Below are 26,621 nucleotides of genomic sequence, written 5' to 3' on the forward strand. Positions count from 1 at the left end.
TACTGGCCTGAACCTCCTTCCAACACCTACAGCTGGGTCTGTGCCCTCAGTTCCTGGTCCACCTATGAGGCCAAGAGCAATATTCCCCCTGCCCCATTCTTACCTGCCCCAAACTGCTGCAGTGAGTCAGGCCGTGCCCAGTCACATCCCAAAATATAATTCAAGATGGGCATGGAGCTTAGGGAGATAGAGTGAGTGAGAATGAATCCCCTGGAAATGTGGAGCTTGGGTCTATTCTAGGATACAGGAAGGCTTAAAATCAATTCAAAAGCCAAGCGCAGCTTATTCTGAAAACACATCATTCACATAAACTTGACCCAAAGGGCACCATGCTGCCCGAGGAAGGCCATGACAACGCGTATCACAAGAAGAAGAGAGAGGCTCAAGAGAAGAGCCTAGAGGAGCCTGGAGTTGCCTTCCTCTGCCAGGAGGGTGGGAAACAGCCCACTTAAGAAGAAGTTCTGGGAGTGGCTTGAGAAGAGTTTAAATCTATTACCTGTGTCTCCATACTCTCCAAAGATATTGATGAAGACGTCAGCATCAGTCCCTGCACCGATGACATCACCAGTGTACACTTTGACTTCATACTTGTTACCTGGAAATGAAGACAGAGAAAGTGTCAGCTCGTTCCGATCCTGAGCAGAGAAGAACAGAGGCCTCAAAGTAGCTACCACACCATCCACCCTTCTTTCCAGCAGCACATGAATTGTCACGGTTACTGTCAATAACTGAGCAAGACTCAAGTCACCTGACTGGGTTTCAAGTGGTCATTGCTCAACATTGCTGATATGTGCATGCAGAGCACAAATCAGGGGGAGAGGGGACTTCTGTTTTCACCTACTAACTTGTTGCCTTGGGATGCATGAGTCAATCCAAATGCAACTAGCCCACCAGCATATCTCCCCTGGATACTGAAATGACTCCAGCTGGGCCCACTGCCTCTATGCTATTTTTGCCAATCTGTTCTCTACACTGCCTCAGGTTATAAAAATTCATTGGAGAAAACTGATTATGCAAATAAAAACCAAATTTATATATAAATTGTCAAGGCCATAACCAATGCAAAGACCAGTGGAACCAATAAGAGCCAACAAATACACATTTTGGCATCATTTCATTTAAAGACCTATATCTGCTTCCTGTATCTTGCTCCATTTTTTTAAACAGAAATCCATTCTCTGTAACCCCAAAATGCTTCAGTTTTCGCCATGGCCTCAAGAGGGGGTGGTGTTCAATGTAAACTTGACAGCATGTTAAGCCATACCTAAATCTTCCCAACCAGATCTTGCCTTAGAGTGGGGAGCAAAAGCCAGGAGTTTCTATGTGCTGCAAAAGGGAGATTCCTCTAGATTTTCTTTGTGGGCCAACAATTCTAAGGGCTGAGGCAACTTTCCCTTATCTTTCCCCTTGCTGCCATAGCTTTCTATTTTTATGTTCCAGAATCTTTTTTTAGATGTCTTATGCCCAATATATGGGGTTCCCGGTTGGCACTAGTGGAAAGAAGCCATCTGCCAATGCAGGAGACATAAGAGACATGGGTTCGATCCCTGGGTTGGGAAGATCCCCTGAAGGAGAGAATAGCAACCCACTCCAGTATTCTTGCCTGGAAAATCCCATGGAGAGAGGAGCCTGGCGGGCTATACTCCCTAGGGTTTGCAAAGAGTTGGACATTACTGAAGCACCTTAGCACATACACATGAACATGCCTAGTATATGAAGCCAATAAAAGGTATTTAACTGAGGCCCGAATCCTAGCCCCTCTGCCTGCCTCCTCCCTAGAGCTTTCCTCAGTGTCCCAGGCCCCAGAGGTCTTTCTCCCTGTGCTCCTTGGCTCTGCCATGTAGTCGGTGACAATGATTTCCCAGTTTCACCATCTCCTCCCTGTTCTGTTTGCTGTTTCCCGCAGGTGAGGCTTGTAAGTTCCTTAAGAACTTAAAAGAGGACTGGGAGCAGGACTTCCTTCTCTCATATGATTTCTCTCATAGCTCCTAGCACAGTGCTGGGCACTTATTTGTCTCACTGAGTATATTGAAAAGCTCATTGAATTTCCTAAATCTCAAAGTCTGGTGAAGTTGCTCAGGGCAAAGGACTGAGGTGTGGAGGTGAGAACAAAGCCAGTTTTCTCCCTTCACACCTTGAGGCCTGCCCAGCAGTACAGGGCTGCCCTCTAAGAGGGCACAGTGCAGAATTCTGCAGCGGATCCGTGGAGGACTCCCCACCCACACAGTCCTGAAGGCTGAGCTTTGACCGGCTGAGGACCTTGAGCTCAGAGGGAGCAATGTCTTCTCTTTTTCTCCTCAATCTCTACTTGGCAAAACCCATCCAGGGGAGAGAAGACCCTCCAATCCTCGTCCCCACATGTAGGCTCCAGTAGGACAGTTGTTCTCAGATTCCCACCCCCTCTTGCTTCACCACAAAGATACTTCTGAGATGGGAACCGAGCCAAGCCTTCAGACATGCAAACCCTGGCTCAGTGACTTGAAACTTGGGCCACATTTGGGCTCCCTGGGGAGCCTGTTTACATGGCTGCCTTCCAGGCACCCTTCATCACGTGGGTCATCAGCAGATCCTGCTCTTGGTCATCCTCCAGGGCCAGAGGCCTCCCTCAGGGGTGGTTCTTTCCTCCTCTGGCTGGGAGGGCCTCTGAGAGTCACTCGCTTTGGTTCACATCCTTTCTCAGGTGCAGTCAGAGCTCACAAAGAGACAAGACCCCTCTGCTGGGCTGGAGGTACCACGATGGTGTGGGGACAGGGAGAGGCTCTGAAGGCCTCTGCTGAGCATCAGAGGGGCAACAGGACCCCAAAGGGAACTGGGCACAGTGAAGCAGGAGAAAGGACGAGGGGACTGGGGGATGTTTGTTGAAGGAGTACAGACACTCTGAGTCATTCCAGAAGGCAGAATTTGAATTAGTGGGATGAAGTATAAAGAGGGATATTGTAGCTCACCAAAAGAAACATTTTCTAGTTTCTAGGGCTCGTCAACAAGGACTGGGATACCCTTGGAGGAAGTGAGTTCCCATCCCCAGAGACCCCTAGGCGCTCACTCTGTGCCAAGCACACAGTGAGGAGACATCTCACAGCTCCTTGCATAGTGCTGGGCACATATGAGCATCTCACTGAGTATGTCAGGGACTCTGGAGAAAATGGCAGAGGTGAGGGATGTGAGAACACTGGGTCCTCTGTGGTCTGCAAGTCCGTGACGTTTGACAAGGAGTGGCAGCCTTGCAGACTGTGGAGGGAAGCCAGGAGAACAGGGAGGCGTCTCAGAGGGTGGGAGAGGTAACCAGGACCCACAAAGATGAGGCCAGGGAAGCAGGAACCCACCAAGGGCTTAGGGAACACACATCCTAGTCCTGGGAAAGCCCAGGGAAGCAGAGAACCAGGGCTGAAGTGAGGCAACAGGGGCGGCAAGCCAAGGGTCAGGGACCAATAGGCCAGAGAAAGCTTCCAGGCCTTTCCAGGTGAGGCGACCAGGGGCTAATGCCCAGGGGTCAGGAAGCCAGATGAACAGGATGCAGGGGGAAGTCAATTCTGAAACAAAACTGCTGCTGCTGCTGCTAAGTCACTTCAGTCGTGTCCGACTCTGTGCGACCCCATAGACGGCAGCCCACCAGGCTCCCCCGGCCCTGGGATTCTCCAGGCAAGAACACTGGAGTGGGTTGCCATTTCCTTCTCCAGCGCATGAAAGTGAAAAGTGAAAGTGAAGTCGCGCAATCGTGTCCGACTCTTAGCGACCTCATGGACTGCTAGACTGTCCTAAACTCTGTGGGACTTCTGCAGCAGAATGAGACCCGGGGCCCCCATGCAGTTGGCTGAATGGAGAGCCTGTGGCCTTTGATCACACTGAGGAGGGGCCAAGAACTGCTTTTTAAATCCATTCTTTAAAGGCCCCATAGACAGACAATGAAGCTTATTTTATTACTGTTCTCTTTTCCCCATATTTCCTCTTCAAGCAGAAGCCCTTAGTATCTGATTACCCATTTTCCAAGCAAAGCCCAGGGCCCAGCGTCCATCCTGAGTTGTGATAAAAGTATAAAAGCAGGCCTTCATCCCCTCACAGGTGGCAAACGGCCAGTGTGGTACAGCTAGACTTCCTCTTCAGTGGTCGCATGAGAGCCCCCCAACTTCCTGCAATCAGAGTTTCAACAAGCACAGGCTTTCCATTCTGGTTACAGGTGGGTGTTTCAGCCAGGGGGAAAGGGGAAGAGCCAATAAAAACCCCCACCCCAGAGGCCAAGGGAGCAAGGCGGCCTGGAGAAAGACAATGAGAAGAAAGGTGGAAAGAAGGGGCCAGAATGACCCACCTTCTTGGGCAAATAATACTAAACATTCATATGGGCCTTGCAGTTCACAAGGCACTTGCCTGTCCTTGTGATCCATGCAAGGGCCACATGAGGTGGGCAGGTAGCGAGGACATTCTCGCTGACAGATGAGGAAACTGAGGCTCAGAGAGCAAGGACACACAGCTGCTAAATGTTGCCAGCAAGGCTCAAACCAGGTCTTTTGTCTCCAAATCCAGGGCTGCTTCCAGAATACTTCATGGGCTCTCAGGCTCTTGACCAGGGGCTGGCAACGTTATTCTTTGAGTACCTGATATTAAATATTCTCGGCCTTGCAGGCCTCCCGGTCTCTGCTGCAATTCCTGAGCTCGGCTACTGTAGCACCAAGCAGCGGCCCACAGTCCTATGTCAATGCTACATGAGCAAATGGGCCCAGCTGCGTTCCAAGGAAACTTTATTTATGGACATGGACACTTGAACTTCACAGAACTTTCCTGTGTCATGAAATACTCTTCTTGTTTTGATTTCTTCTCAGTCTTCCAAATATGTAAATGCCTTTCTAGACTCAGAGTCCACACAAAGACAGGTGACAGGCCAGGTGTGGCCATCCCCTGCTCTATGTTATCTTGTGCACCATCCTGTGTGTTTCTGGACAGAGGACTGCAGACCCCTCTGCTCTCTGGGGCCTGGATGGGAGCAGTGCTACCTAGCCCAGGGGAGTCAGTTATTTACAGGATGATCATAGGGCATCCTCACTGCTAGCTTCCCTGGTGGCTCAGATGGTAAAAGCGTCTGCTTGCAATGTGGGAGACCCGGGTTCGATCCCTGGGTGGGGAAGATCCCCTGGAGAAGGAAATGGCAACCCATTCCAGTACTCTTGCCTACAAAATTCCATGGATGGGGGAGCCTCGTAAGCTGCAGACCATGGGGTCACAAAGAGTCGGACATGACTGAGTGACTTCACTTTCACTTTCACCACTAGCTAAGCAGCTCAGGGCTCTAAAGGTTGGGGAATGACTGCCCTTTCTCTGCCGGGGTGGGGAATGAAAAGGACCATGAACGGTGCTCCGTTTTCCCTGCCCCTCACAGTGCTGTGTGACTGGGCAGAAGCTGCCATTCCTTTGAGTCCGATTGAGAAGAGGGGCTAGTCTAATCTGGGGATTCCTGAAGGTGGGGACAATAGCAGGTCCAGTTCTGCAAACTTAGGCCTCGTGCCTTTCAGCTCATTGCCTGGTTGTGAACGAGCAAGGAGTAGAGATGAGAAGAAAGGGGAAGGTCAAGGTGGAGGAGGAGCTGGCAAGCTGAGTTCATCGCTCTTCCTGAGCAGCATGGGAGAAATGGGGACTAGAGATGGCCTGCCCCAGCCCTGGAGTTGGCCTGTGGTTTACCTGTTTGGCATATTATCTGTTATAAAATTTTCCCTAGAACTATTTCTCTCTGACCTTTCATCAGGGTTACCATTAGCCCACACAGTGCCTGTGTGCAGATGAGATAAAGGGAGCCTTTCCTCAAGACACTTGACTGCCATCTGTTGGATAACTGTCATAATAAATGCATAAACCCACAGTCCCTATGCTGTGAAAGGGCTCTCTTTTACATAGTCACCCTGGAGCCGGGTACAGCCCGCACACCTGAAACCAGGTAGTAACCTCCTTCCTCCAAAGGTCAGCATGAGCTCAAGGAGAACAGACTAATTGAAACATTGACCTGAACAAATACACCACAGCTACAGATTAGGGTGCTGATCCCATCACGCCTTCCAAAACCCAACCGCATTGAGCCGGGGTCTTGCACAGAGAATTTTATTTGTAGCTTAAAAGACAGTTGGCTGCCTCAAGGTCACATCGTAGGGGATGCACAAGTCCAGCCTGGCCCTTGCCCTTTTTCCCCCTCTGCACCCGCTCCTGGCAGAGGCACAAGGCTGCTCCTTCCAAACAGGAAGTATGTGCCCTGCAGACCAGCCGGAAGCTGCCTGCGTGGGCTTCCAGAAAAGGCAGGCACTGGCAAGCCCCAGCTGCCTCCTGCTCCGCCGGGTGCGCCAGCTGCCCCCGCAGCCTCCCCGGCGTGCCGTCTGGAACAGTCGGCACACAGCAGTGACGGGACACATCTCCCGAGAGCAATCCTGGGCGGCAGGAGGAGGAGGCACAGCCCTGAGGGGGCCGGAAGCCCCACGTCCTGGTGCCCGGTGACCAGCTGAGCGGGCGAAGCTGCTCGTCAATGTGCCCGACAGCAGAAGCCTAGCAAAAGACCCCATAAGGAAGCCTCTGTCCCGCTTGCCAAGGAAGAGACCATCCCACGCCCAGCGTGGTGTGAGCCTCGGAGAGGCTCACGTGGTCCAGGCTTTCTCAGGAAGCAGAGAATCATGAATGAGCTGAGGATGAGCTGAGGGAACGGAGCTTTTGCCCATCCCCAGATCCTGTCTAATTAGAACGTGGCTTTATTTGTTCCCACAGGTGAGACTGGGGAGGAGGGTTAGAAGGGGGATGGTTGGACCTGATGTTACCCCACCCCCAACCGCATCTGCCAGCCTCACACCCTGACACCCAGCACTTCCGCTCACCCAGAGCCAAGATGCCAAGATGCAGAAGTGAGATCTCACAGGGGCTGTGTGGGAGCGGAAGATGGCAGGGGTTGGGGGAAGCTGCCTTGGGGGTGGGAGCCGAGGAAGAACATTCTCCCCTCTCCAGGGAACACCCCTAACTACTCCAGCCCGCATGGGTGTGGGGAGGACATCGTCCATAGAACCCGAGGATGGGCAGCAAGGCTCCACGCTGGGTCACGGCCACTGACCAGTGGATGGCCTCCCAAGCCCATGGACTCGAGTGGTCCTTCCCCATTCCTGACCCCAGACGGTTTCCTCTTTCTACCCTCAGGTCCAGAGGCCCAAATTTCTCACCCAGATTCACCCTATTCTTTAATCAGGACTGGAATATCTCTGCTTTCTACAGAGGGCCCTCAACCTCTCTGCCCTCGCCGGCACACCCACTAATCAAGAAGTAAGAGCACCCAGGGCTTGCTGAGAACCTAGATGGGGCAGCACACCTCTTATCTCAGATAATCCTCACAATGGCTATTGTCACCATTCACTGATGAGGTGATCAGTGGAAGCAGGAGGCTGAGATACTTAATCAAGCTTTCACAGTCGGAAAGGACTGAATCCCAGATGTGAACTCAAGGGACCTGGGCAAGAAGGCTGTCTCTTAGTTGTGGTTCCACGCTCCCTGCCCAGCCTAGCTTAAACCCCAGACTCTCTCCCAAGGCCCCCATCTCCGAGCCCTCAGTCCTGCACTCCAGAACTTCTGGGGTCTGTATCACTTTGTCGGCACTTCCCACGTGCTGGAACACAGGCCCTGGGCTGAACCCAGCTGAGCTGGTTACACACCGGCACTGAAATATCACTCAGTCATTAATAGGCACTCCTGGGTGGTAATCAAGAAAAACACTCTGCTCTTTTCATCCTCCACAAAAAAATATACAACCTGTATATTTCCTAAGAAACTGTGATGTCAGCCTGAATACCATGGGGTGTTTTAACAGTATGGTGTAGAGAAGGGTTTACTGCTCTGAATGCTCACCTCCCTCATTGCCAAGCCCCGCGGAGCTACTTCCACAGACTCAGCCCCCCTCTCTGGCTGTCTGCAGAAGGTCCTTCCCTTCTACCCACGCACTCAGCAACTGTTGCTCCGTTTCTTCTCTTTCCAACCCGGATTCCACTCCACTGCCAGAGTTTATTCCCCACAGGGCTGGGAAGCCAGCACTTCTCAGGTGCTGCTGGAGGTGAGGAATGTGCGTCAAAGACTTATCGTTCTGCAACCCCCTGGACCAACAATTCCATCCCTGTGCATAGCAACTAGTTAATGCTAGGAAATCCTTGTGTTCACAGACCACCTAAAAAGATGTCTATCATAGCACTGTTAGTAATAATGAGAAAGTGAGAACAACTTAAAAACATCCAAAACAAGGGATTGTTAGGAGTGAATTATAGTATTCACCAATTCATAGAATACCATGCAGCCATTAAAAATAATGATTTAGAATATTAGTGAATGCTATTAACTGGAAAAAAAAAACAGGTTATAAATTTGACCAAAATACAATACCATTTTCATCAATATATAGTCTTTAATACATTCATGCACAAAAGAAGAATAGAAACGGAATTCACCAAAATGTTAACAGAGGTGTCTCTAAGGCTGTCCTACGCAGTGATTAAGTTCAAGTCCATCTAGGTTCACTTTTGGCTCCATTGCTTATAAGCAAATTGTTTAACCTCTTTGTGCCTCTGTTTCCTTCATCCTCAAAATGGGAGTATATTTCCAAAACATACAAAAAGCTTATATAGCTCACTATATATACATACACACACACAAAAACACACATACATATATATGATGATTTAGTTGCCAAGTCATGTCTGACTCTCACAACTCCATGGACTATAGCCAGCCAGGCTCCTCTGTCCATGCAATTCTCCAGGCAAGAACTCTGGAGTGGGTTGCCATTTCCTTTTCCAGGTGATTTTCCCAACCCAGGAATCGAACCTGGATCTCCTGCACTACAGGCAGAATCTTTACCGACTGAGCTACGATGGAAGCCTATATATATAGACAAAGAATTCAATCAAAAAACGGGCAGAAGACCTAAATAGACTTTTCTCCTAAGAAGACATGCAGGCATATGAAGTCAATAGGCACATGAAAGATGCTCAACATTGCCAATTATTGAAGAAATGCAAATCAGAACTACAATGAGGTATCACCTCGTTCCAGTCAAAATAGTCATCATCAAAAAGTCCACTTGTGCATGCTAAATCACTACAGTCATGTCTGACTCCTTGCAATCCTATGGATTTGTAGCCCACCAGGCTCCTCTGTCCATGGGATCCTCCAGGCAAGAATACTGAAGTGGGCTGCCATGCCCTCCTCCAGGGGATCTTCCCAACCCAGGGATCGAACCCACATCTCCTTCGGCTCCTGCATTGCAGGTGGATTCTTTACCACTAGTGCCACCTGGGAAGCCCCATTAAAAAAAAGTCTACAAATCACAAATGCAGGAGAGTGTGTGTAGAGAAGGGAACCCTCTTGCACTAGTGATGGGAAGGTAAATTGGAATAGTCACTATGGAAAACAGTATGGAGTTTCCTTAAAAAAAAACAAAAATAGTGTTACCATATGATCCAGCAATCCCACTCCTGGGCATATATCCAGAAAAGATGAAAACTCTAATTTGAAGATACATGCCCCCCAGTGTTCATAGCAGCACTATTTGTAGTAGCCAAGACATAGAAGCAACCTAAATATCCATCAACAGATGAACGGATAATAAAGATGTGGTATATATCTAAAATGAAATATTACTTAGCCAGATAAAAAGAATGAGATAATGCCATTTGCAGCAGCATGGATTAACCTAGAGATTATCATGTTAAGTGAAGTAGGACAGAGAAAGGCAAATATCATATGATGTCACTTATATTCAGAATCTGAAAAAAAATGATACAAATGAACTTAATTAAAAAACAGAAATAGACTTATTGACACAGAAAACAAACAAATGGTTACCAAAGGGGAAAGAGGAGGAGACATAAATTTGCAATTTGGGATTAACTGATGAACACACTACTATGTATGTAAAATAGACGAAAAACAAAGACCTACTATATAGCACAGGAAACTATATTCAATATTTTGTAATAACCTGTAATGGAAAAGGATCCAAAAAGCACTTGGATCTCTCAGCAGGGACCCAGCAGGAGACCATGGTGGCTGGAAGGGACACCCAGACCAGGATCATGGCCCAAGCAATAACTGTATCATTGTTCATAAGTTCACAAATACCGGATGCGGCTCCAAAAAGTATAGTTTCCAAATTACAAAGGTTATCACAAACACCTATTTGAGAATCAAAATAACCAAGCATGGGGCAAATATACAATTCTATGCATTCCCCCAAAGGTTCGGTCTGCTTGGTTGAAAGAGAGTATGGCTGGCAGTGGTCCCGGGAAACTCGGGCCACAGTGAGGCTGTGAATTTGAGGGTCTACCCCCAGCTTTGTGAATGAGACACTGCGCCATTAGGACCCATCGGCTCCTAAAGCGCCCTCATTCTGTTTGAAAGCCTGGTGAATTCCTTCTCACCCATGAAGTCACAGCTTGAACATCATCACCTCCTCTATGAACCCTCCTGGTTCCCTCTTCCTCAATGCTTCCTTGGGCCTAGGGCCCAAGAATATTCTATCCCCCTCCCTAGAACATTCTATCTCTTTGTACTGTGGTTATTTACTGGCCTGACTCTCCTCCCTCTAGACTCTAAGCTCCTAGAGAAAAGCCCTTACGTATTTACCCTGAGTCCAGGATCTGGTGCAGAGAAGGCCAATAAGTTGCCACTGCCCACTGGATCCCTGAATGACAGGAGGAGATGAGCTGGTGTCCTGTCCCCAGGGATCTGGCTCTGCCTGTAGTTACAGTGTGACCACAACCAGGTGGCTCAGCTTCCCTGAGCTTCTGTTCTCCTCTCTATAATACGGAGGAGGGTAGATAAGGTCCTTTATGGCCCCCAAATTATCTGAGACTCTTCACTGGGGCCTCACTCAAAGCAGTTCTCTTCTTCCCACTCTTTCCGGAGATGATTTTCTGCAATGCTAGGAGGCAGCAGATGGGGTGGGTGGGAAGCTGCTGTGAAGTTCAGAGGAGGAGAGGGCTGCGGGGCTGGCCCTGCCCTCCCCACCCGGAAGCCCTCAAGGCTGTGAGTCCTGGGGCCCAGGATCACCTCCACAGGGTTTCAAAGAACCACGACTCCCATGCTGCAGCCACAGCAAATAGAGCTAGGGGACCCTGAGTAACACTTGAGCTGGGTTAAAGGGGAAGGTCAGGGAGAGGGAAGGGGGTTGGGAAGAGCAGTGCTCCCCAAAGGTTTCTGCTGTGGTCGAGGTCATGAGCCTATACCCAGCGGTCTAGATGAGCCTGTCGGATTCTAAAGGGGATTCAGGCACTTCATGGCTCCAAAGTCCTTTCTGAGCTCGAGGCCAGAATCTTGAGTCTGTGCATCTCAGAGTCAGAACAAGCCTAGACACGGAGGAAGACGCAGGGGGAGAAACTGCTTTGTAACAATAGCAGCAACCAGACTTGCCTCGTTGACTGAGCAATTTATTCTATGTTCTGCACTGCACTGGAGAAGGAAATGGCAACCCACTCCGGTATTCTTGCCTGGAGAATTCCATGGACCAGAGGAGCCTGGCTACTTACAGTCCATGGGGTTGAAAAGAGTTGGACACTCACTCACTGCCCTAAGTCCTTTAATGTTCATTCCCCCAGTTAACTAGCTCAACCACTTCCTGAAGTGGGAATTCACATTATCCCCATTTTATAGAAGAGGAAATAGAGGTACAGAGCTTAAGGCATCTGTTCATGCTTAATTGGTAGAGAGGCAGAGCCAGGTTTGACCACAGAGAGTGGAAGTCCAGAGATTGACCTTGTGATGGGAAGACTGGCATGGGCAGAATAGAAGGTCAGGGGAGGGGCATGAAATGGGGAAGAGGTATCCGCTGCAGAAGGGAGGGGCCAAAAGTCAATCTCCTCCTGCTGCCGTAGAAGAGGGCTAGCCCTGGGCCATCCGTCTCTGTTGGGTTGTGAAGGGAAACCCTCTTCTAGTTCTGAAAAGGGGCTTCCCAGGTGGCTCAGTGGTAAAGAATCCACCTGCCAAGCAGAAGATGCAGGTTCGATCCCTGGGTCTGGAAAACCCCATAGAGGAGGAAATGGCAGGCTATAGTCCATGGGGTCTCAACCCACTCCAGTATTCTTGCCTGGGAAATACCAATGGACAGAGGAGCCCAGTGGGCTACAGTCCATGGGGTCGCTAAAGAGTCATACACAAGTTAGCGGCTAAACAACAACAGTCCTGAAAAAACCCAAGAGGCCAACTAGTGCCCCCCCAAGGAGAGGAACTGAGCTCTGGCCCAAGTCCTATGACTGCTGAGGGCAGAGCCAGAGTGAGGACTCGGTACACAGCCCTGTATGCTTTCTGATCCAGAGAGTTGTATGTTAACATTAAAGATTTAACTACTGCATGATTCCATGAGAATCTGGGAGTAGGTTAGGACCTCGGGTTTATTGGCAGAGCTCTCATGATGGCGGTGTTTTGCATCAGTCACCCAGGCTGCTTGCATTTTCTCCTCCACCATGTGGTTCTCCGGCTGGTCTGGAATCCACTGCAGGTCAGCATGACCTCCATATGCCCCTAAGACATTAATCACGATCCCTTTTTGCCCCATCCCTTCTTCAAAGGTGCCCTGGGCACTGTGCCCCACACTATCTTCCCAAGACCAGGTGAGCATTTGGAGCTGTGTGATAATTATTGTGAAGCCCGGCATGGGCTGAAAATTACAACCCCGTTACCTGATGAAATGGGCTTTCCCGATGGCTCAGCAAGTTAAGAATCTGCCTGCAATGCAGGAGACACAGGAGATGTGGGCTTGATCCCTGGGTCAGGAAGATCACCTAGAGGAGGAAATGGCAACCCACTCCAGTATTCTGGCCTGAAAAATCCCATGGACGGAAAAGCCTGAAGGGCTATAGTCCAAAAGGGTCACAAAGAGTCAGACACGACTGAGCACAGCATGATCTAACCTGATGAAATAACCAGGAGTGGAAACAGTGACCGTGCCAGACAAACCCAGCACCATTCTACCCAGTCCCCAGCTCTGGGCAGCTTTGGGCTCCCAGCACTGCGCTTGCTGTGCCATTTGGTATAGGGGGGAGAAAAGCCAGTCCTTGCTCCAGACTGGAAACGGGAGACTGTCTTCCACCCTCTCTGCCGCCTGCCTGCTCCAGCCCACCTGCCCAAGCTGTCGATTCTCCTTGCGGGCTCTCTTTCCTCCAACAACCAGCCCCTCAGTCTTGAAGCACAACACAGAACCGGTTGCAGTCATGTTTATTATTATTCCACCAAAGACTAAATGCTCCTTAGAAGTAGGCTTGTCCCTAATGAACTGGTCCCAGCTGGGAGCAAGGGGTCCCTTCTGAAAGCAGGGGTCCTGTCAGCTGTCAGCGAGGCCTGGGTCTGAAACCCTGATGCGCTGTTGGGCCTGGGCTCTACCAGCCCCAGGGTGTGTGCAGCCCCCAGGCCAGCTGGAACTCAGATCCTGGCTTCACAGGCTTGTCTCACTGCCAAGCTGGCAGGCTCTCCTAATGCGATGTGGGCTCGGTACTGATTTAAGCCATGTGATCAACTCAGTGCTTTGCAAGGTGGGAGGATTTGTGGGTTGGCACCGGGATGGGGACAATTGCTTGGCCAGAAAGCAGGAAATGACATCATATTGGCAGTGAGAAAGCTATGTCTGCTCTAAACAGGTCATACCCGCGCTTCCCTACTGGTGACAGCCCTCAGCCCACGCTCCTTCAAGACCCAGCACCGCGTCGCTCCAACTCTACTCCATCATGTCCTGCCTTGTCCACCTCTGTCACCACCCTCGATCTTTCAGTGCTGCCCCCATCTCAGCTCCAGCCGCAGGGATGCACCCCGAGCCTCCCTGGGGCCAGCAAGGCATGGGTAGGTAGCCCCGTGTTCTCAGCCTGTGTAACTCTGCAGTGTGTTTATCAACTGCATTTGGGCACTGTGCCCCATGAGTGTGACACCGAAAATGACATCAAGGTTGGCAGGTGGAGGGGTGGACAGACGCCTGGAGCCAGTTGAGGGAGCTGAGAGACGCTTAGCTAGCAGAGTAAAGCCAGAGCTAGCAGAGGAAGCCAGAGGCACAGGGGACCTCTGATAAGATGAGCAGGCAGCCCAGGGGACAAGTAACTTGCCCAAGCTGCGCCGTTACTGAGGGCAAGCCTAGCAGCCCGCTCTCTTCCCGCCACTAGAGCTCTTTGCCCCCGTCTCTGCTGCTGGTCTTCGTGAGTACATGTGTTTGCACACATGAGCCCGTGTCCCAGTGACCTTCACTCAGGCCCCTAAGTCCCAGGACAAGTGTCCAGGCACAAGTGAAAGTGTTACCCTCAGAGAAACCCAAGCTGAGCTGGAGAGACCAGATTGAAGCAGATTAAGGATTTAGGGTCCAAAGAGGCAAATAGCAGTCTCTGAGATATGCTGTTTCTCAGCCATGTATCCAAGGGCTTCACCCCAGCCCCAGTAGCCACAGTGTTTCCTTCTGCTATTTGGCCAGGAGGTATCTGACTCTCTGGGAACAGGTAGAAATTCCTTCCTCTCTCCCCATGATTCCTTGCTGTTACTGTTTAGTCCCTAAGTTGTGTCCGACTCTTTTGCAACCCTTTGGACTGTAGCCCACCAGGCTCCTCTGTCCATGGGATTTCCCAGGCAAGACTAGTAGAGCAGGTTGCCATTTCTTCTCCAGCGGAATCTTTCAGACCCAGGGATCAAACCCAGATCTCCTGCTTGGCAGGCAGAGTTCTTTACCATTGAGCCACCTGGGAAGCCCATAGGATTCCCTACACATCCCCTAACTGCTGATGGACTGGCGGGACTCCACTGAGAATCATTGCACTACAGTGGAAGGTACAGACTTCAATTTCTCCAGAGTTTGCAGGGAGAGAAAAACCCAAGGCCAGGGAACAGGTAATCCTTTCCGGAGAGGCTGGGGCTTTAGATGCAACGGTGTTTAGGTGGCCTGGAGAAAACTGAAGGAGAAGGTAGAAGAGCGATGAGGGGGCAGAGGTGTGGGCCCTAACATTTCCTCTGACCCTGCTATATGTTTCAGTGGGAGATTCAGAATTTTCTGTCTAACCAACTTGAGACAGCAGTCTGGAAGCACGGAGAACCTCCCACCATCCCAGGCAGGCAGGCATGGGGGCTCCAAGGAGAGCAGTCCTATTGGGTCCTTGTTGGGGTGGATAGGGTGCAGACTGAACTCTAAAGACTGCTGTACATTGTCTGGCTTCCATCCCAGACTGTGGGAGCAGGTGGGGAGATGATGTCTCATCCTGTCCCTCAGGCTTCATCCCCATTTTGTGTGGGTCCCTTGAAACCTCCTCATGATTTATTAGTGCCGGAGAGAACAGCTTTCAGAGCACTGCCTGCCAGACACTAGAGCCAACACAGTCTGAGCAAGCAGGTTGAGAAAGGGGAGCTGCTAGCCTGAGACCAAGAAACAGAGGAGGGGGCTATTCAAGGTCATGGATGCTCAGCTCCACCTTCTTTGCAGATAATAGAACTTCCCTTCTCAGGGTGCTGTGAATTTTAAATAAGATTCTAATTGTAAGGTGTGAGCCCATGAAGACACAGGCTACCATAGGATTTTGTCCATATACAGTAGGTAGCATTGTTGGGATCTGAACCTAGAACTCTGTGACTTGAGACTGGCATTCTGGACCACTGTGCCCTCCATCCTCTATGTGGGTATTTGCACTATGGCAATCTCTGTCCTCCGTTGGACTGTGAGCACCTTGTGGGCAAAGACTGTGTCTTTACCTCTACCTGGAGAATCTAACAGTAGCTCAGAGGGCATCACTGATGGAAGCTGTTAGTTTTTAATGATGATGCTTTGGTTCAAAGCCTGGAAGACTGTACTTAGATCCTGGCCAAGGGCTTTCATCAGTTGTAAATGTCAATGTCTCCTCTGGGTTCTGGGTGTCAAGAGGGTGAGCCATTACAGACAGGATGAAAGAAATCCTCCAGGAAGTGAGTCAGATGTCCAAGGCAATGAGGCAGGGATACAAAAAGGCAGATGGCAGGAGGGAAAATTCGCCAAATTTCTAGAGCGATTTGATAGTCAAGACTGTGTTTCCAGGGATAATCAACACAGATACGCTGAAAAAGTGGCTGCCGGCTTTCCCCAGGCCCCAGAAAGCGCCAGGACCCCTGACACCCATTCCAGGAAGGAAATGAGCATAGAGATGGCTGCTAACTCCCTGTTCAGGCTGCATGTATGACTGAGATGCTTAATTAGGAGGTGCGATGTCTGCCTGGATCATTTTGTTGAGATGTGGTGGAGAGCCAGCCAAGACTGGGACACCCACACCTGCTGACTCACGTAGGGGATGAGTCAGGAGAATCTCTGAGGTTTCCCCAGCAATCTTGAAGTCCTGGGCAAGGACTGAGGACTTGGGATTGAGAGAGACTATTCATAATTTTTTCCAAGTAAATAAAAGCCCTTTGACAGCAAAGTCAATATGGCATAGTGTCACTGTTAAAAACAGTTAATGAGAATTTAAGGTGCATTAAAAGAAGCAGGATATCAAGGGACTCTGAATAGCCAAAACAATCTTTAACAAGAACAAAGTTGGAGGTCTACCACATCCTGGTTTAAAACTTCTACAAAATTACAGTAATCAAAACGATGTGATACTGACATAAGGATAGGCATTTAGACCAACAGAACAGAGAGCCCAGAAATAAACCTTTGTATGTATGGTCACATGATTTTCAACAAGGGTGCTAAGACCATTCAATGGAGAAAGCACAGTATTTTCCACAAATGGTGCTGAGAAAACTGAATATCCATATGCAAAAGAATGAAACTGGACCCTTACATTTCATCATATACAAAAGTTAGTTCAAAATGAATCAACAACAAAATGTAAAAGCTAAAGATACAGCATTCTTTGAAGAAAACATGGGACAAAAACTTCATGACATAGGGTTTGGCAATGACTTGGATATGACACAAAAGCATAACAACAAAAGGAAAACTAGATAAATTAGACTTCATAAAATTGAAATAGTTTGTGCACCAGCAGACACAAACAGTACAAAAGGCAGCCCTCCCATGGAATGGAGAAAATATTTGTAAATCAATTCTGATTAGAGGTTTATATTCAGAAACATATTCTGGATAGACTCTTACAACTCCACAACAAACAACCTGATTTTAAAATAAGCAAAGCACTGTTATTTAACATAGTTTTGGAAGCCCATGGCCATCAAAGAAGAAAAAAAAAAATAAAAGGAATTCAGGTTGGAAAAGAAGTAGTAAAATTCTCACTGTTTGTAGATGACATCATACTATACATAGAAAAATCCTAAAGATACCAACAGAAAACTCCTAGAGCTAATCAATGAATTTAGTAAAGTCAAAGGATGCAAAATTAGTACACAGAAATCCCTTGTATCCCTATATAATAACAATGAAAACTCAAAGAGAAATTAAGGAAACAATCCCATTCACCATTGCAACAAAATGAATAAAAATACCTAGGAATAAGTTTACTTAAGGAGACGAAAGACCTGTATGCAGAAGACTAGAAGACAATGATCAAAGAAATAAAAAACAACACAAATAGATGAAGAGATATAACATGTTCTTGGATTGCTGCTGCTGCTGCTGCTAAGTCGCTTCAGTCATGTCCAACTCTGTGCGACCCCATAGATGCCAGCCCACCAGGCTCCTCTGTCCCTGGGATTCTCCAGGCAAGAATACTGGAGTGGGTTGCCATTTCTTTCTCCAATGCATGCATGCATGCTAAGTTGCTTCAGTCCTATCTGACTCTGTGCAACCCCATAGACGGCAGCCCACCAGGCTCCTCTGTCCACAGGATTCTCCAGGCAAGAATACTAGAGTGGGTTGCCATTTCCTTCTCCAGTTCTTAGATTGAAAGAATCAATATTGTAAAAATGACTATACTACCAAAGTAATCTACAGATTCAATGCAATCCCTATCAAATTACCAATGGCATTTTTCATAGAACTAGAACAAAAAATTTTACAACTTGTATGGAAACACAAAAGACCCTGAATAGCCAAAGCAATCTTGAGAAAGAAAATGAAGCTAGAGCAATCAGCCGTCCTGACTTCAGACTACAAAGCTACAGTCATCAAGACAGTATGGCACTGGCACAAAAACAGAAATATAGATCAGTGGAGCAAGATAGAAAGCCTAGAGATAAACCCACATACCTCATCTTATGGGCACCTTATCTTTGACAAAGGAGGTAAGAATATACAACAGAGAAAAGAAAACTTCTTCAATAAGCTGTGCTTAGAAAACTGGACAGCTACATGTAAAAGAATGAAATTAGAACACTTCCTAACACCATACACAAAGATAAACTCAAAATGGATTCAAGACCTAAGTGTAATCCAGAAACTACAAAACTCTTAGAGGAAAACATAGGCAGAATATTCTATGACATAAATCACAAGATCCTTTATGACCCATCTCCTGGAGTAAAGAAAATAAAAACAAAAATAAACAAGTGGGACCTAATTAAACTTAAAAGCTTTTGCACAGCAAAGGAAACTATAAACAAGGTGAAAAGACAACACTCAGAATGGGAGGAAATGCATGCATGTTAAGTCGCTTCAGTCATGTCCAACTCTGTGCAACCCCATAGATGGCAGCCCACCAGGCTCCGCCATCCCTGGGATTCTCCAGGCAACCCACTGGAGTGGGTTGCCATTTCCTTCTCCAATAATGGCCAATGAAATAACAAAGGATTGATTTCCAAAATATACAAGTGGCTCATGCAACTCAATACCAGTAATACAAACAACCCAATCAAAAAGTGGGCAGAAGACCTAAACAGACATTTCTCCAAAGATATATAGATGGATAATAAACATATGAAAAGATGCTCAATGTGCTATTTATTTATTAGAGAAATACAAATCAAAACTACAATGAGATATCACCTCACAACAGTCAGAATGAGCATTATCCAAAAAAAAATCTACAAACAATAAATGCTGAAGAGAGTGTGGAGAAAAGGGAATCCTCTTGCACTATTGCTGGAAATGTAAATAGATACAGACACTATGGAAGACAGGTATGGAGATTCCTTAACAAACTATGAATAAAACTACTATATGATTCAACAATCCCTCTATGGGGTATATACCCTGAGAAAACCATAATTGAAAAAGACACATGTACCCCAAAGTTCATTGTAGCACTATTTAAGAGAGCTAAGACATGGAAGCAACCTAGATGTCCATCGACAGATGAACGGATAAAGAAGTTGTGGTACACATATACAACAGAATAGTACTCAGTCATAAAAAGTAATGAATGTGAGTCAGCTGAAAGGTGGATGAACCTAGAGCCTGTTACAAGACAGAATGAAGTAAGTCAGAAAGAGAAAAACAAGTATCATGTATTAATGAATATACCTGAAATCTAGGAAAATGGTACTGAAGAACCTATTTGCAGGGCAGGAATGGAGATGCAGACATAGAGAGTGGACTTGTGGACCCAGCAGGGAAAGGAGAGGGTGGGACAAATTGAGGGAGTAGCATTGAAACATGTATATTACCATATGTAAAATAGATAGCTATCATTGTTGTATAACCCAGGAAGCTCAGCCAGGGACTTTGTGACAATCTAGAGGAGTGGGTGAGGGGTAGGAGAGAGGGGATATATGTATACTTATGGCGGATTCACAATGTTGTATGACAGAAACAAGTATGACATTGTAAAGCAATTATCCTCCAATTAAAAATAAATTTTAAATCATTTTTAAAAAATGGACAAAAGGGGTTTGAGAGAGGGGAACAAAGATGGGTGCATGGGTTATACACAGGAAATGTCCCCTTTCCTCTCTCCTCCTCTTTTATACCCTTCATCCCATGTTTTTAAATATTTTTACCGGAAAACTTGCATGAATAAGGAAATAATTATCTTCCCCATTTTGATGATTAAAGACCTCTAAACACCAAATTAATATAATTCCAGGTGAAAATAGAAGAAACTTAACCTTTTGTTTACCAGTGCAGTCCCTTGACTATTTGAGGATCATGTTTTTCATTCCTTCTCCCAGAATCTAGCCTGGAAAAACTAAAAATCCCAATGCCCTCCAACCCATGTAAGGACAGAGGGCCCAGTCAGGCACCTAACTCAGAAACTTTAAGGAAACACTACCTGGGATAGTTCTCATGGAAAGTTGAGGAATCACTGAGTTACATTCATTCTTTCTCAACAGTGATTTTCAGAAGCTCTTCTCCTAACAGCAGAACACTGATTTTTCATGTGACCAGAGCAGAAGTTGGATTATGAGCTAAAAGGAGGGGAAAGGCCAAGAAAGGGGTAACTTAGAACAAAAAAGAAAGATGGCAAGCTTGACAATTTGCTAAGGATTGATCCTGATAATGACACTGGATCAAGAATTAAGAGTGCTTTAGGTCTATGGGAGAATTGGGGAAATTCACCTCAATCAAAAAGACAGACACAAGGACCATGAGGTAGACAATTTATACACACACACACACACACACACACTTCAAATGACCAATAAAACGTATGAAAATATTCAACCCCACCATTAACCAAAGAGAGAACATTGAAAAGCCCTTTTTCCTATCCAATTGGGAAACGAATCACTACTTCCAGCTGTTGTACGGACAAGTTGACTGGGTGCTCTTCACAACTGGTGGGACTGTGCACTGATGGGTCCTTTGTAGGACACTTCGGGAATGCCCATCAAAAGTCTTCACCATATGTACTCTATTTGACCTAGAAATTCCACCTAGGAAATGATCTTAGGGAAAGAATAATTTATCTGTGGCAAGACTTAGATATACTCTTTATAACAGTATTCTTCATAATAACAAAAAATCTAGAGGGGAAAGACAATATAAATATCCAACTATAAAGTATTCAATGAATAAATGATGGTATGTATCTCCCTACACCAAAATGCTACACAGCCATTATAAGTAGGGGGGTTGAGTGACATTTAATGGCTTAGAAATAAACATGCTCTAAAACAGGGGGTGTTGTACCAGCACATCCTCTCAAACTACATACACTGAAAAGACCAGAAATAAGTGCTCAAAAATGTCACCAGTGATATTTATAGGAATTATAGGTATTCTTTTTTTTGTATGTCTGTATTTTCTAAATTTTCTGCAATGATCAAATTTTTATTTTGTAATAAAAGATGGATAACATATCTTTTTTAAAAAAAGAATCAAAGTTGCAAGTTATTATGATGAGAGCTACACAGGAAGAGGGAGTTTTCAAGCTGCGAGATCATCATTAGAATAACAGATATGTTTACGTGCCCAGCTGAGTTGCAAGAGCCGGTGGCACTTGGAAACCACTGGGGACATGCTGGAGGGAGGAGTGTGTTAGCCTTCTGCTGTTCTACTGAGTGACCGTGGGAAAGTCACTTCTCTTTCTTTGGCCATCAAGTTCCTTTTCCCTCTGGTGGCCCTTGACTCTATGTAGGCAGGATACTCTGATGATGGTACCCACAGGTGAGGTCTCCTTTTTTGGAAAGGAGGGCATATATATATCAATGACGGGGTTGGGGAGGAGGTCAGGATTTTAGGAGACAAAGGGATGATAAAATAGGACAGAGAATACAGATGTGTTTTTACACGCTTTGTTTCCCTGCCTCTCATTGTTCCTGCAGAGCTAAAATGACTGAATTAACTCTTTGGGCCAGAAATGCATTTGACATAAGTTGCCTCACTCCTCATAAAACCGGAAGGAGTTGGGGAACTCTGGAAGCGGCAGGCTGTGATCCAGATCCATCATGCCCTGGCTTGAACTCATCTTCCTCAAGAGTTGGAAGAAAAACTATGGAATAGGAAGCCAGGGAGAGCTGCTTTTGAACTCAGAGGGAACTTCCCATAGGTAGGAGCTGATCGTAACTCAGTAAAGAATCTGCCTGCAATGCAGGAGACCTGGGTTTGATTCCTGGGTCAGGAAGATCCCCTAGAGGAGGAAACAGCAACCCACTCCAGTATTCTTGCCTGGAAAATCCCATGGACAGAGGAGCCTAGTGGGCTACAGTCTATAGGGTTGCAAGAGTCAGACACGTCTTAGAGACTAAACAAACCACCAAGACCAAGAAAACACAGGGTATGCTCAGGTCTGTGCCTGTTCCTCCACCGTGCCTTCAGGGCCTCCTGCATCTTCCGCTTCTATGAGCCCCCAGAACTTGCTCTCGAAAAGGTCACCAGGAAGTTCTGGGGCCTCACCTGTGCCCCAGCCAACAGGAAGACCCTGGAGAGGTTGCAAGGAGCGATGGGGCCACCCAGAACAAGGCAGAAGCCTGAGCGAGCCCAGCGCAGGCAGGGAGGGATGGCAGGCAAGTCAGCCTGTGGACACTGACCTCGAGGCATGTCCATGGGGTTGAAGCTGGCCAGCAGGTCACGACACCACTGGCGATCACCCTCCACTTTGCTCAGCCAGTTGTTGCAGTTGAAGTAGTAACGGAGGTGAGGCCGCTTCATGTCGGTCACAATCACACGGTCCAGGTACCAGCTGGCGTTCAAGCCTGTGTTGTCATGCTCGATCCTGGGCCAGAGGCAGACACCCACACCATCACTGGTAAGACAGAGACAATGCCCCTTCCATACTGACACACCCCCCATGTTTTCTCAGAACAGAGGCTCAACCGTTGTGATTCTGTTATTTCTTTATCTCTGAGGCTTCAGTTTCCTCATCTGAAAAACTGGGATTCCTTGCAAGGTGGACGTGCTTATTGATGAATGTGGATTGCTACATTGCCCATAAGGAAATATTGCCTTCCATGGAAAATTGAGGATCACCAAGGCTTGCAGAAGGACTGTCTGGAACTTTCCCTCTCACCATGACTCCCAAAACACACCCTTCACTCAGCTACTCAGTCCTACCACCCAGAGGAGCCCCCATGGCCACATAGACTGGTGTTGCCCCACATGAGCTTCATGCGCAAGCCGGATAGGTAATTTAGATTTTTTAGTAGCCACACTGAAAACAAAGGGGAGGTGAAATTAATTTTAATAATATATTTCATTTAATCCATTTATCATTTCAGTGGGTAACCGTGTAAACATTTATTAATGAGATATCTTACATTCTTTATCTTGCGCTAGCTTTTCGAAGATCTGAAGTGTTTTTGCACCTGGTTTTGCAGCTGCTTTGGGTTATCCATGTTTTAAGTAATCAATACTACGTGGGGCAGGGGCTACTGTAGAGATCCAGAATGTTCAAAATCTGGCCCCTATCATCTTCCACTTCCTGTAGTCCGCTCCATCCTTGGCAGTCTAGTTTTCCTCTTTGAGGCTCAGTTTCTTCCCCAGAACTTGATCCTTGGGTGACCTCACTCTGCACCAAGCATTCCATTACTGTCAGGCCTTACACTTGCAGATCTCAACAGGACAACCACAGCTCAAGACAGCACACACCCCAACAGATGGTGTGTGTGTGTGTGTGTGTGTGTGTGTGTGTGTGTGCGCGCGCGCGCACGCTCAGTCACTAAATCGTGTCTGACTCTTTGTGACCCCATGGACTATAGCCTGCCAGGTTCCCCTGTCCATGGGACTCTCCAGGCAAGAACATTGGAATGGGTTGCCATGCCCTCCTCCAGGGGATCTACCTGACCCAGGGATCGAACCTGTGTCTCCTGTGTCTCCCACATTGGCAAGTGGGTTCTTTACCACTAGTGCCACCTGGAAAGCCCCTAACACACATGATATACACAGAATTTGTGCCTCTGTCTGGTACGGGGCCCAGCACACAGTAGGACTTCAGCTTAGTGATTGTCTTTCCCACACGCTGACACATTCTTCCCAGTCTTCCCCTGTAAGAACCCCTTTCCTGCTCATAACCCCTTTCCCCTGACACAACCAGTGCCAGAACCTATTATACATCTCTTATTTTCCCAGTAAAAAGAGTTCACGGTCCTATATTTCCCAGTGGGAAGAAGAAAAACAAGGAGTGATTGGAGCATTTCACTCCTGTCCAAGCCTTCTAGTCTGGGTACAGTCAGACCATAGATGATCTTGACATGCTGACAGATGGGCATGAACTTGATTGGGGATGGGTAATAGGTAGAGGGGGGCAAAAGAGGGCAATTGAAGCTCTTGCTCAGCAACCAGGCTGGCAGACTTATCCCTCCCCAAACATTCATAAAAATTCTCCCGGAGAACAAAGTCAGGGGAGATCTCTGTCAAAAGGCACCCTGCAATATGACCTGGCATTGCTAACACTCACTGGGTGCTTACTGTGTACCAGTTACTGTTCTAAACACAGACTCTTGAGTCCTCACTAACCCTGATGGTGCCCTAGGAGCTGGGCACCATTATTACAGATGCAGAAACTGAAGCTTGGAGAGGAAATCTCCCTGAAGTTCCACAGCTGGTAAATGGCAGGGCAGAAATTTGAAAACCAAGGCAATCTGGATGCAGAGTCTACTAACCACTGTGCTAGAATTTCTCGGAGCTTATTTCCCCCAAGTGTGTGAAAAATTGTCTCAGGTTGTCTCAACCCAAAGAAGTGAATCTCTAACGGGCAAGTTTACAAGCACCATGACTCAGGGTGAGAGGGGAAGATGTGGTCACCTTTGGTCACCACTCAGATGACCCCAGGAAAGCAGTCAACACCCAAAAGTGTCAATAATGAAAGCAGTTCCTATTCTACTTGCCTTCATCTCACCCCGCCCTGTCAGAGGCCAAACTCTCACCTGATTTTGTAGATGAGGCCCACGTTGTTGGTTCTTACTCGGAACACATCAACGTTGGCTTTCTCAAAGGCAGATTCACTCCTGCAATGGTGTGACAGTTAACACAGGTCAGCACTTGGCTCAGAGTCCCAGGAGGAGAGCCAAGGGCTGGCATACCCTACTTCCTCCACCGTCCCACTCCAGGAAGTGCTGCTGGCAGTCAGTTCCATTCTGAGATTCCTTTCTGACATGGTTTGGAGAGGTGGAAGGCAAGGATGGTTAGTATTCATTCCTTGCTTTCACACCCAGGTTCTCATGGGATCTTCGCTGCGTGTCAGTAAGGCAAGGATGGTGAGCAACTTTAGCCCCACTTCACAAACAAGTAAATTGCTAGTTGGTTGTAAAGCTGGGACTAGAAACTGGCTTTCCAAAGTTATGATCCAATCCTCTGTGGTTGCTCTGGGTTGGGAGAATGGAGGAGGAAGGAATGTGTGATAATGCCATGGTGCTCTTGGATCTGCAGGCCTCCTGGCCCCTCCTCCCCACCTGCCTTGCTCTTGCTGAAACAGTTGCAAAGGCAGCCCCAAGCGGATGCAAACCTTGGGTGGTGGCCCACAGTCCTGCTATTCCAACAAGAAAGGAAACACTTGACCCAAACCAGCAATCAAGGAAGTGGAGGCAATGAGGGAATGCATATTTGGCATCCCACAGACGGTGCAAACAGAAGCAAGTACACCTGAGATGTTTCTCAATGAGGTGCCCAAACAAGTCCAGACTTGGGAGCATCCTAGCATCCATCAGCTTAGACACAGGAACCGAGTCCTCCAGGAGTGGAAGCCGGAATCTCACGTGGACATCTGCTCTGTCTTCTGTGTGGGCCAGGACCCCCTCTGCTTGAGTCCAGGCCTGCTCGCAGCTCTCTTCCTGCCCCCAGGGTGAAGGCCTTGCAGGACTGAGAGCTGTGGATCTCCCTCAGTGCCCCCAGCCAGGGCTCTCAGCAGCAGCATACAGCCCATGGGAAATGAAAAATAAAGAAGACATGCCTTTTTATTGGCCATCACCTGTTTCAAAATAAAAAGGGAGGTGAAGGGCCTTCTTCCCAAGGCAACAAGGCTCAGACTCTCTCAGTAACCAAAAGCTTTTAAGATTCTAGAGACAAAGAAGCTGTGGTTCTGCACACAGACCCAGTTGGCAAACAGTCTGGTCTGGGGAGAAAATTCCTTTCGGTGGGCATGTTGTGAGACACGGGGCCCTCCTAAAGCAGTGCAAAGGTCACAAAATCAGGTGAAAATGTACACCGAGGTCACCTTGTCAGGGAGAAGAGCCCAAGGGGTTTACTCTGGGCACGGGGCCAGAGGAGGAGAGAGAGGTGGGAACTCTGGGTTGTGCTGGAGTGAAATGGTTTGTCCCCAGGCTGGCGGCTTGAACCTGTTGGAATCTCACCTCCAAGGGTGAATAGTAACACCACCCGCATTCTGTGAATATTGATTCTGGGCATCAGGACTGTGTGAATGAAAAACAAGGAAATAAGAGGTATTTTCTGTTTCAGTATATGAGACAAAGAAATTGATTTTTTGACTAGACAGGAGTCTCCACATCATATAAATATCCCATGAAACAGTCACCCTGGGAAGCTATATGATGGAATACTAGGCAGCCATCAAAAATTCTATTGTGAAAAATATTTAATGAAGCAGAAACAGGTTTATGAAATGGGCATAAAAGGAAGAACAGTTTAAAAATAGAATATACAAACAGAACAACCAATCCATAAGGAACACCAAGTTAATTTAAAAACAATAGAGGGGGAAGATTTATCCAAAAACATTGCATAATAAGACTGTTATGAAGTGTTGGTTACTTATTCTTGTCTGTATTTTTTTTCAGTTTCCTGAAGGGAGCACATCTTGTTTTTGCAATTATGAAAAAAGCACAGTCCCTATTTTAGCTGCCCATGGTAAATTCTTTGGAATGAATTTGAAGATTGCCGAGTGTCATCTGCTAAGGGTACATGGAATTTG

General features: G+C 47.4%; 1 protein-coding gene across 2 annotated transcripts in view; it reads right to left on the reverse strand.

Moving 5' to 3' along the window:
• LOXHD1 (lipoxygenase homology PLAT domains 1) overlaps positions 1-26,621 on the reverse strand; it is a 193,689-nt gene that overhangs the window by 154,341 nt on the left and 12,727 nt on the right. For both annotated transcript variants that reach the window (XM_043889514.1, XM_043889513.1), the window contains exons 3-5: positions 24,622-24,702; positions 22,288-22,472; positions 497-595 (exon numbers count right to left, since the gene is read on the reverse strand). In XM_043889514.1, the coding sequence (XP_043745449.1) occupies positions 497-595; positions 22,288-22,472; positions 24,622-24,702 (365 nt within the window). The remainder of the gene's footprint in view (positions 1-496; positions 596-22,287; positions 22,473-24,621; positions 24,703-26,621) is intronic.

Source organism: Cervus elaphus, chromosome 27 (assembly GCF_910594005.1).
Source record: "Cervus elaphus chromosome 27, mCerEla1.1, whole genome shotgun sequence".
Lineage (NCBI taxonomy): Eukaryota > Metazoa > Chordata > Mammalia > Artiodactyla > Cervidae > Cervus > Cervus elaphus.